Source organism: Microtus oregoni, unplaced genomic scaffold (genome assembly GCF_018167655.1).
Source record: "Microtus oregoni isolate MIOR12 unplaced genomic scaffold, Mior012 000033F_ref0000390, whole genome shotgun sequence".
NCBI lineage: Eukaryota > Metazoa > Chordata > Mammalia > Rodentia > Cricetidae > Microtus > Microtus oregoni.
In genome coordinates this window covers 26336569-26348958 of record NW_024543092.1, presented here as the reverse complement: position 1 = coordinate 26348958, position 12390 = coordinate 26336569, and the positions used below count along the sequence as shown (strand labels likewise).

General features: G+C 37.9%; 1 protein-coding gene across 1 annotated transcript in view; it reads right to left on the bottom strand.

Moving 5' to 3' along the window:
- Lix1 (limb and CNS expressed 1) overlaps nucleotides 1-12390 on the bottom strand; it is a 50748-nt gene that overhangs the window by 26910 nt on the left and 11448 nt on the right. The window contains exon 2 of the mRNA XM_041680420.1: nucleotides 2901-3064. Coding sequence (XP_041536354.1) covers nucleotides 2901-3064 — 164 coding nt within the window. The remainder of the gene's footprint in view (nucleotides 1-2900; nucleotides 3065-12390) is intronic.

Genomic DNA, 12390 nt, shown 5'->3' with positions numbered 1-12390 from the left:
CGGAAGATATCTATACACCCAATATATTCAATCTAATTTTAAAAAAACAATGAGGCTGCAGAGATGGCTCAGCAGTTAGGAGCACTGGCTGTTCTTCTAGAGGAATGGGATTTAATTCCCAGAACCCATAGGGCAGCTAATAACTGTCTGTAACTCCAAGATCTGACACCCTCACACAGACATACAAGCAGGCAAAACACCAATATATATAAAATAAGAATAAATAAATTATTAAAAAAACAAAACAAACTAATGGATAAATGCAGTATTTAAAAAGATCTCCAACTTAGCTTTCAAGGAGAATGCCCCCTAGTCAATCATTCTGTCCACATTTTTTGGAGTCTCTGTTCCCGCCTCATCTTCCTTGGACGGTGGCTAAAGCTAAAATTGAGGTTTTATCCCAACTTTCCAACTTCCAGCCATCTTTAAGTCTGTGTACATTCTCCGTTGATCACATTGTATATGCAGCTCTACCTCAACAGATGCGCATGACTCATTTCACTTTCTGAAGCTCTTAACTTCATTTAGTTCTAAGATATCTTCATGCAACGACCAGAGAAGTCTTTCAGAAGCACATCTGAATATATCGTTCACATTCAGGGTTTTGATTTTATTTAGTATAGAACATGTATTCCTTTGCAAGGTGTGATGGCCAAGTGTCTAAATGCTATCTTCCACAAGTTCTTTCCACACTTATACTTTGATAATCCTGAAAATCCTTGAGGTTTCCTCTTTTGGTGTGCCTTTGTACATACCATTCCTTATACTGAGAACACTTTCTCATCTGAATAAGATACCTTCAACTGTATACCTCAGCTTTAATTTACATTCCCCAATAACATACACAGCATCGATTTGTTAGTCTGTTTATTAAATTATGCCTTTCCTGGGCCAGTGAGATGGCTCAGCTTGTAAAGGTGCTTGCCACCAAATCTGATGACTTGTGTTCAAGCCCCAGGACTCACATGATAGAGTAGAAAACTGACTCCCACAAGCTGTTCTCTGCCCTTCACACAAGCACCATGGCAGAGTGTGAACACACACAAATAATTGTAATGTTTTAAAAGCTTAAAAACATAATATTATCTCACTATACAAAAGATTAGAGATAGCACAAAGCAGATATACCAGGCAATAAGGTAAAATAGAGTGAAATATCAATTCAAAGGAAAAGTATAGGTAGAAATTAAAGTAACACCAGGTATGTATCTATCTTCATACTTTTAAAGCTATCTTGCTTTAAAAATATTGGGTTCTATACACCTGCACATATAATATATATATGCACACACACACACACACACACATATGTGTGTGTGTGTGTGTGTGTGTGTGTGTGTGTGTGTGTGTGTTTTAAACAGGGCTTCTTAGCAATCAAGCTCAGAAAGAAACTTGGCTGTGTTTGTTTTTCCATATGTCAGAAATAAAGCACCACTGTTTGTTTCCTGAATAAGGGATGATTTATTGCATTAAAAAGACCGGTAATTTTAAAAGTTCCCTTGTTTGTTCTTGCAATGATTCTTAAATATAACTCCATAATTACTATAACTTTTTTACATTGATTTTCTAAGAGTATGGACCATATCCTTAGATTGTTTGATATTCCCTAGTGACTCACTGGATAACCAGATATTGGCTATAATATAGGCTAATACTTTGTATAGATACACAATTAGAAATATGTCTACATTGTAAATGGAGACTGATCATTTGTTTTCTGGCTGCCTCGACCTGAATAATCACATAGAAACTATATATATTACAACAATGTTTGGCCAATAGCTTAGGCATATTTCTAGCTAGCTCTTATATCTTAAATTAACTCATTTATATCAATCTGAGTATCGCCACAAGGTTGTGGCTTACCAGGTAAGGTTCTGGGCATCTGTCTCCTTTGGCAGCTTCATGGCATCTCTTTGACTCTGTCAACTCTTGCTATATATCTTTTCCATCTTGGCTATCTATATTCTGCCCTGCCATAGGCCAAATCAGCTTTATTCATCAACCAATAAAAGGCATATACAGAAGGGCATCCCACATCATCCACATTTACACACAAGGAAGAAAAAGTGTAACCAAATGGATGAGTATTGTAATAATGATATTTGGAAAGCCCATAAAGTAGCAGATATATCATGATAAACACATTGAGAACGCATTTTCTATGACTTCTGGCTAATACTGTGGATATTTCCTATCTCAAAACTGAGAAAATTAAAAGTCGAAATGAGTTTTTCAAGGGATTACAAGTAGTCAGAGGCAGACCCTGGGATAAGGACTGGTACTTGATCCTAGCTCTTAACTTTCTTCTTTGGTGTGGAGTAGACTGATTACATAGGTTTATATATTTTATATAAATATTTATTTATTTAGCTAGTTTTGAGACAGGGATTCATTATGTAGCCCTAGCTGGCCTAGAACTCTCTAGGTACATCAGGCTGACCTTGAACTTGTAGAGATCCACTTGTACCTGTCTCCTGAGTCCTGGATTAAAGACATATGCTACAAGGATGACCAAATTGATTACTTAATTAGGGCAAAATCATGGGAGTGCAGCCTTTCACCTGATAGAAATGCCCTGGTGGAAGGCTTTGTCATTGTTTTCTGGTTCTATACATTTTATTCCAGAATTGTTCTGGGAAAGGCAACAGTTATCTTGGAAATGAAATACTATACTACAAAAATTTGTTCTCTGTAGAAGTGTTGTGGCACATCCCAATATCAACCACTTTTTTAATTTTTAAATTGGGACATTTGACTGATTTTTCCAATATATTTGATAGGCTACGACTCAGCTTTATTCACTCACTATATCCAAGAAAACTCACAGCTACTTTGTGAGAAGGTAACTCTGCTCTAGCCCAGTTATCTTTTACTAACAAGGGCTTGGCTGTTCTTACCTGAAAGTTTCCAAAGCAGCTCCCTCCAGGAAGAGTCACATAACTCACAAAGGGAGGCCCAGAGGAGGGCATTGACTCATACACCACCAGGCCTTCACTGGAGAATGTGGTTCTCTGCTGCTGCTTACTTTCCCAAAATTCCTGTAACATTGACACAACATTCACTGCAAAAGACAAGAAGTAGCATCAGTTATGAGAGTGGACACATACTGGCAGAAACCAAATGTTTAAGGCTTGATTTTGCGATGTGGTAGTTGCTATTTAAATGGGACATATGCACTATGAGGTTTGCGTTCAACTGTGAAGACTCTTTAGTTAAGCATATGTAAGGATGCCAAGATATGTAACTTTAAAATGTGGGTATTTTCTTTGTAAATTACATTTTTATTGTGTGTGTGTGTGTGTGTGTGTGTGTGTGTGTGTGTGTGTGTCGAGGGGGGGCATGTACATGCATTGGCACCTGTATAAAGGTCAGATGGCAGCTTTGGGGAGTTGGCTTTCTCTTTCTGTTATGTGGTTCCCCAGAATCAAACTCAGGTTGCCAGACCACGTGGCTGAGCCATCTGACTGGACTGTGCATATCTTAATGAGTAGGACTCAAGTGGTTTTAGTACCCCAATTCTAACAAGGTTGCAGTGTATCAAATTTATTTTATAAATGATATTAATATCCAAATTTAAAATCTGGTAATTCATCTCTGAAATTTTGCCTTAGTAGGTTTTTTCCAGATCTGTGATTATCTATAACCCATATCCAATTTCTCAGACTCAAACCTGAAAAGAGAAAGCCACACTGTGAAGATGTAAGAAATGTAATATTGGGCTGGAGAGATGGCTCAGAGGTTAAGAGCATTGGCTGCTCTTCCAAAGGTCCTGAGTTCAATTCCCAGCAACCACATGGTGGCTCACAACCATCTGTAGTGAGGTATGGTGCCCTCTTCTGGCCTGCAGGCATACACACAGACAGAACATTGTATACATAATAAATACATATAAATAAATAAAAAAATATTTAAGCCGGGTGATGGTGGCGCACGCCTTTAATCCCAGCACTCGGGAGGCAGAGGCAGGTGGATCTCTGTGAGTTCGAGACCAGCTTGGTCTACAGAGCTAGTTCCAGGACAGGCTCCAAAGCCACAGAGAAACCCTGTCTCGAAAAAAAAAAATAATAATAAAATAAAAAAATAAAAAATAAAATAAAAAAATTAAAAAAATAAAAATAAAAAAAGAAATGTAGTATTAATCTGAACTTACTATTCATATGACTTAAGAGAAATTCAGAAAGGAGAAAACTCTTTTATATTCCCTCTGCCCCAATGTAAAGTAGAATCAAAGGCAATTGTCAAATAAGTAAGAGACTGGAAAAAGCCATGAGTGAAACTAATAATATGGAGTCTTGTAAAGCAGGGTCTGTTAGAAGATTTTGGAAAACACAGGAATGGTGAGGAGGGCCATGTGTTTTAAATTAAATGACCTGTGATAGCCTGCAGAGGTTCCAGATCAAATTAGGCTGGTTTGTTTATCCTGTACTGCAAATTGAATTGGGGAAATTAACAAGGATAATAGAATTGTGGAGTCAAAAGTGACCTTATGAGTCATGTTGGCTAAACTCTCCCTGATGCAGGAATTCCTTGCCAGCGCTGCTCCCAGACAACTGTCAGGCTGGCCTGTACCTGCATCGGCCACACTTGGCACAGCAGTTTCAGTCACTGGTGTTTCTATGGAAAGGTGAGCTGGTGTTCTTTCCTCTAAGATTTATGCAAGGAGTCCACTGCATTTCTAGAGAGCTCACAGCATATTTGGAGGCAGCATTAGATAGATATCTGTCAGTTCTGCTTGTGGGGCATTTGCTCACCTTCATGTGTGACTAGGACAAATGGTTTCCTTGAAGTATCATGTAGGCTTTACGGTTGGGACTGGGGATTTGGCCAAAGGTTATGCATTTAGAGGCAACAGTCCAAGATTTTTGGTGGAAATATCCTTTTTCATGTGTGATTTGGAGGAATATGTAAGCACAGCACTGCTCGATCAAGAAAGAAAGATGGCTTGAGAATTAAGTGAACACAGAGAAGGGTAGCAGAGGAGATAGAGAAGAAAAGACTAAATATTGCTGACGTAGGTTGTGCTCCTCAGTCCAACTTTGCACAACCCAGGCTCTTTGCTTTGCAGTGAACTACCCGAAACAATCCATCTGCTTTTCCCTAAGCCCCTTTGAACTGCTCTTTGATACTTGCATCTTAAAGTGTAGCAATGCAGGGTCTGTGCATTAGCTCAGTGGCAGAGTGCTTGCCTAGCAAGGTGAGGCCCTAGGGTTTTCTCCAGTACTGCAATATACTTTTGTGTGTTTCAAAATCCTGAACATTGACTTTTCCCTGGAAGTCAGGAGTGTCACAGAGTTTGAACTAACAGCAAAAGCACTGCACATCCACACCCCTAAGCTGTTTCCAAGACAATAAGGCTCTAACACCTTCTCCTTAGGGCTGTGATAAACTCATGATGTGTCAAGAATGTTCCTGAGTCTTCTAAGGAATTGGATACCTTTGTAGCTTAAAAAACTATTTTAATATTCAAGTGTTCTGGGAAATATTTAAAAAAGATAAGCTTAATACAGAAAAAGTAGATTAAGTGGAATATATGTGCAAGTGATTAAGTTGAAAATTGGTGAATATATAACTTTTAATTTGTTTACAAATTTAAAATAGTGTTTTATACCAGTTGATAAAACTCAAAGTGGAAATTAGATATTTTTGTATGTTTGTTTCTGGCCCACATCCTTTTCTTCAATTCAAGTTCTGAGAAGACATAGACTTTTTTTTTTTTTTTTTAGAGAATCCAGTTTATATCTCTACATGCAATTGACTGTCTAGATTCATCAAGAGAGATTCTGAAGTCTGAAGCCTGAATCCTGAAATGGAAAACAGTGAGGGGTCTTTTGCTCAACTAGTCGACAAAGATCACTATCTTCAAATTCTAAGTTCATCTTTGAATGAGATTATTCTGATTGGAGCAGGAAACTGAAGACTCGTGATTATCTAGGTAGGACACACATAAGAATTTTGGCCCACACAAATTATTTGCATTAAGAGTTCATAAGTATGGATTTAGATTTCTGAATGAATAAAAAAAAGAGCTTTTGAATTTTTCATTATGCAACCATAAAAGATTCCTTTGATGGTAGTAGAGATGTCATCACCCTGAAAAGTGCAACATATGTGCATGAACACAGACAATGCATATTTCTATTTGTATCTCCTTTATGACTATAAATCAGGATGAATGAAGTGCAGCACGAAGAAGGCCAGTTTTGCTATCTGCAACGCTAAAGGTTACTTATATAAGAGGGTGTTCTATTTATAGAAAACAGGCTCTTTTTTGTTTATGGAACATCAGTAAGATTTATAGGCTATTTCAAAGGAAATATGAGAAGAGGAAGAGGATTCATTAAATAGTTTAGTCTTTAGAAGTCTCAGTCCCAAATTCTGTGTACCCCATGTTACAACGTAAACTTGAGCTACCAAGTGTGTGATACTCATCTCTACGTCTAGGTACTCATCTACATGTGTGTCCAGTTCTATAAGAAATATTTCATGCTCTCTCTCTCTCTCTTGGATATTGCTTCTTAGTCATACTTTTGACCTATTTTTTAAATTTTTACTCTTTTCTTATTGTTTCTCAGCAGACAATGAATGAATAGAAATACCTCACTAAACCTTGGAACTATTTGTGGTGACTGGTTACTGAAATTTTCATGTTATAGTCAGGCTGCTGGTAAGAATATCTTATGTTAACTGTCTCTGCTTAGTGCTCCTTTTGGTTTTTAGTCACCATAGCCTGGCTTCCTTCTACACCACTCCAGTGATACATTTTGACAAATATTGCCAACTCAGAATTTTCAGGCCTCATTTATTTGACTTCTTAGCTAAGAATATATATTTCTGTCTTTATCTGTTCTTTTGGCTAGTGGTGGACAGTACACACAGTGTGAGTTATGTGTGTTTTACGCTCAGAACCAAGGTTGCAGTGCAGTCATGTGATGCAACATAAACAATCAGGGCTCTGGGAACCTTGGATTCAGTATGCATTTGATTTTGAATTAGCTTTTGGCCATTACATATTCAAAAACACTTTGCTGTTACCAACAGATTTTGCCACCCCCACATTCAGTCGACTTCACATGGGGTCCCCACAATTGAGAAATTGTGGTCTATGACACATTGTTTAAAGGTATACATTATTTCTCTCGAAGTTTAGTAAGGTTCCTTTTCCAGTCTCTATTTTCTCTCAATGGTATTAAGAGCAAAACGGTTTTATCTACAGCCAGGACAAGATTTACCCGGTAAATCTAAATGCTAAATGGAAGGATGCTAGTGACCCTTGACTGGATACCTGGAGAAAGAACACAGGGACAGTTTGGCTGATGCTGCAATCAGAGCAAGAAGATAAGCACTTACATGATGCTAAGTGATGGGGCTGCAGTAGCGAGGTATGAGGTCCAATGGTTGCAGCAGCATTGTAAGAAAAAAATAGGACTATTGGGTGATCCTAGAAACTATATAAAACCCAATTCTGTTTCATGGTATTTATCATCTTAGAACACTGAAAATAGAGGAAGCAATTTACTTCTAATTTATGTTGTTTGTAAAACTTATTAATCCATTTCCCTGCCTTGGACTGCTTCTTTGGATGCAGTGATAAATCTCCTCAAGATTTTGAATGTTTTGTATACAACAAAATAGTTTGCTACACAGTTTACTCTAGCTAATATAATTTTTCTTTAATATATGCTGAAATTTGATAACTGCATTTTGGGAGTAATAATTAGACTGCCCAGAAGTTCTTCTACATGGGAGGTTTTCATTTTCTCCTTCCTCAAGTTTCCCTTCTTTATTATAAAGTCCAGTTTGAAACATTCACAATTAACCAAAGAAGACATGAACAGTGTACGACACCTTGACTATCTAAACTTTGACACTCACCAGAAAAAAAATCCTTTCTTGGCTTCAGTAAGAACTCTCTTTACTTGTCTTTGAACTAAGACTTATTTTTTTCTCATACCTTGACTGTTTTCCCCACCCCCATACCTAATTTACCCCACATTTCAGATGAAACACTACCTCCTCCGTCATGCCTTACTCATTGAGTGTAACCTATATGCATCTCCCTTCCCAAGCTCTTATTCCATTAGTGGTCCTGTGTCTTAGCACTTAATCTCCTATAAACCATGCTCATAAAATGGATATGGTGCTCCTGGCTACATTTATCAAGTCTGACTTGGCTGGCCTTTCTTTTGGCTATAAGAATGGAATGTTTTGTGGTAACAATTCATCTAATAAACTATAGTTTTCTGTGACTTAACTCACAGCAGACTATGGGATCCTGGAAGGAACATGCTCTGGTTCATTCTTCTCTGTGCTATCCCAGGTTTACAACCAAGAAGTTAAAATTATCCTCTTAGAAACAGTCATTTTTCATTCGCAATCTCAACAACACTTTGCATGGTCTGAACTAGAGCTAGTTGTGTGATTGACTGAATATATAGGAAATAAGTAAATTTCACTAGTTCAGAATAGGAATAGGAACAGGAATTAGAGGAATAGGAGAGTTCTGTAATAGTCTTTATGTATGAACCCTAGTGTTACTGAAACAGCATGGTTGTGATGGTAATAACCTGCCCCCAGCTAGATGGGACGCTCCAGAGGTGGTTAAGAAAGGAGAAACCTAGTCAGAGTTAGCATGTAACAGATAGCTGTGATCTCACGTGGACTGTATCTTTATTAACTATGGTTTAGGAAAGTTGTAAATATGATTGTGGGTCCATTTGTCTTTCCTTTAATTGATTTATGTTCCCTGCACTGTACTGGAAATATCGTGAAGGATCAGTGGAATAGAACATCTTAATTAACAGACAGTTATGTACTGTCACAGTCTATGTGTGATCACTAACCCTGAAATACAAGAAAGTTCAAAACAGGCCTTTCAGCCCACGGAGATTTACAGTCTGCCTGAAGAAATATTATATTAATTATGTAATTAATGAATAAAATATTAAAGCTCCAAATTGTAGAATAGAATGAATAATAATATTTAAAGTGTAAAGAAAACATGGCACAGTAATTAAATAATTGCAAAGTGAAAAGAAGATGGATGTGGACTGATGATGTGGGAAGTCTATCTGTATATGTGTTGCTTTATTGGTTAATGAATAAAGAATCCACTTTGGCCTGTGATAGGACAGAGTAGAGGTAGGCAGGAAAACTAAACTGAATCCTGGGAGAAAGATGGTGGAGTTAGTGAAATGCCATGTAGCCCCCTCTAGAGACAGATGCTGGTTGGAACTTTATGAGATAAGCCACAACCAAGTGGCAATACACAGATTAATAGAAATGGGTTAATTTAAAGTATAAGAGTAAGCCAGAAAAACACTTAAGCTATTGGTTGTTGGCCGGAGGTGGCCGCTTGTTGGTTTCTGGCTGCCCAGCTAGCTTAGACACAAAATAATCACACAGAAACCATATTATTTAAATCATTGCTTCGCCCATTAGCTCTATCTTCTTATTGGATAACTCCTACATCTTAATTTAACCCATCTCCACTAATCTGTGCATCATCAGCAGTCATTTCTCTGTGGGTCCTGCATGTCCAGTGAAGCAGTCCAGGCAAAAGCAATTTCTTGCACAAATGGGTAACCAACTCCATAAGGAGCCTCTTCGATGCCCATTTTCTTCTTGAAGTAACTGGTGCTACCAGGAGCCGACATGTCTCACTGTCATGAAAAGTTGTAAGTTCTTAAAGATTTTAAATGCTGTACTCTAAAGGTCTCTAAAAGATTTGAAGAATACCTATCTAACTGAAATATATCTGTATACATCTAGAAAATCTAACTAACATGACTACAAGCTTGACTATTATAGATGATTATTTATTAAACTATATTTCTTAATTATACATTACATTTTTTAAATGAACTACAGAATCACAACACCTTAATCAAGACCAGAAATATACATATAACAAGATTGACCTTAAATTTGTATCATTTAACCAAGATCTATACCAATGCAAATTATTTATAGCTACATCATATCCCCCTTTAAATGTAAACAAACACTATAGACAGTATTTAAGAATATGTACATACTTTCTCCAAACTGCTTTCTGCTCTTTGTTGGGCAAAGTATTTTCTTTGTGGGAGTATTTACAGCAATCATTCAGGGGATCTATTTCCATCAAACTATACTGGTCTGGAAGAAATCCACAGGTTCTCATCTTCTATGAAAACAAAAGAACCTCTTTTCCAAAGCAACATATCCTTAGACTCAAATTTTGAAATCAAGATACCTTTATGTTGGTTTAACTTAGCAGTCCATACAATGAAATGTGTCTGTACTTAGCTCCTTCACAGTCAATAAATTCAAAGAAGACACAATAATATACATAATCAAGACTCTCTGTGAGTTTTCCATCTTTAAGTGGCTTATTTTTTCTTTGCTCCTTTTAATCTATGACTGTCTATACTCTGTCTCTTAAAAGACTTTATTTTTTAAATGATTTATTTTTTATAACTCTCTATACTCTTTTTTTCTCTTTCTCCCAAGCCAACATACATTTATCCAACACTGTGACCCATTTAGTGGTCCTTTTTTTTAAAAATCTGGATTTGTCTTTATTGCATATCTGTAATTATTTTCTGACCAGAAGTGGTTTTTAAAATGCTAAGCAGCTTGGTCTCAGTGGCCCTGGGTGCTGGCTCCACCTCTCTCAGGCTTTAAATATAGTGGAGGTAGTTTTCCTCTGGCTCTAGGACTGCCAAGTGGGAGCCATCCTCACCACCTAAACTCTGGGTATCACCATGCAGCATACAAACCCTTTTTTTTCTGAGTAAAAACTAAATCCATCATGCAGTGCACTGCGTGGCCTGAAAATATATCTGTGTATGGCAGTTGCTTGTTGGTTCCTGGCTGCTCCGAACCAAAATGATCACTCAGAAAAGCATATTATTTGCAACACTGTTTGGCCAATAACTTAAGTGTATTTCTGGCTAAACTCATATCCTAAACTAACCCATCTCTATTATTATGTATATCGCCATGTGGCTGTGGCTTACCAGCTAAAGTTCCCAGCATCTGTCTCAGGAGGCAGATCCATGGTTTCTCTCTGACTGTGTCCCTTTTTCTCCCAGCATACAACCTAGCTTTCCCTGCCTTGTTCTTGTCTTCTCTGCTGTAGGCTCAGAGCAGTTCTTTATTCATTAACCAATAAAAGCAACACATAGACAGAAGGACCTCCCACACCAATTATCCTAACAGTATTGCAAATAATATAGCATCTGTGTGATTATTTCTAGTCAGGGCAGCTGGGAAACAAATCTGGGTGGCCAGTAAGCAGCTACCCCCAACAGGCTGAGAGTTCTAAGGAAAGTCTATATAGGAGGAGAGCCTAATCTGAGTTTCTCCTTAGGGAAATGAGATAGGCACTGGAAGAAAAAAGAGAAATTATACTCTCAGAGAAGTAATAGTGGCATTAAATTAAAAAATAATGAGACATTTATTTTTGAAAAGAATTACACAAGAAGGTGATAAGAGAGTAGATTAGAGATATCTGGAAGTGTCTGGGTTCTTTATGTCTGAAATGATCATCAAGTGCTTGGCCATAGGGGAATGTGAATGGTGTAGAAAGGAACAGGGGTGGAACTGTGAACAGTAGACAAAGACCAGGTAAAATATAGAAAAATTTAACCTTAGATTTATAAAATAAATCATGAATCTCAACATTGGGCAGTAGATAAAATAGTGGGAAAGTGGGAAAGCAGAGGATGCTCTCTTGCAGAACTTTACGCAAGAGCAAAGGAAGGGCTCAGGAAGGCAATCTGATGCTCTGCAGAAATATAGTTTAAGATGGGAGATAAATGATCTACACAGTGAGCTGCTCCTGAAGAAAGGGCCCTGTATGTCCTAGCTTACTCTCTAAGGCCATGGTTGGGAGCCACCTTAAGAATGAGTTTTCAAGCTGGGTCATGGTGGCATGTGCCTTTAGTCCCAGTACTTGGGAGGCAGAGGCAGGTGGAGTTTGAAGCCAGCTTGGTCTGCAGAGCCAGTTACCAGACAGTCAGGGCTACATAGAGAAAACCCCATCTTGAAGAAAACAAAACAAACAAAAACAGCGAGCTTACAGCAAAATCCTTCTGGAAGAAAAAGGTTCAGCTCTTTCATTTTACTTCTGAAGATCCAAAGGTCTCTACCTATTACAGACAAACAGAAGACTGGGGACAATTGGTTTGAGCCAGAAAACTGGTTGTGACTTGGATGCACATTCACATGGAGTGATATGTGGGCCATGGTGCACAGAAGAGGGTTACATTTAGAAACTGCAGCCAGAGCTCTAGGACAGATACTGCATGGCCAGACACATGGGATCACACAGTATCTAGGCCTCACCATCTCAACACAGAAGCCATGTCGCAGTGGATACAAGAATGCTTATCTAGCAAGAAT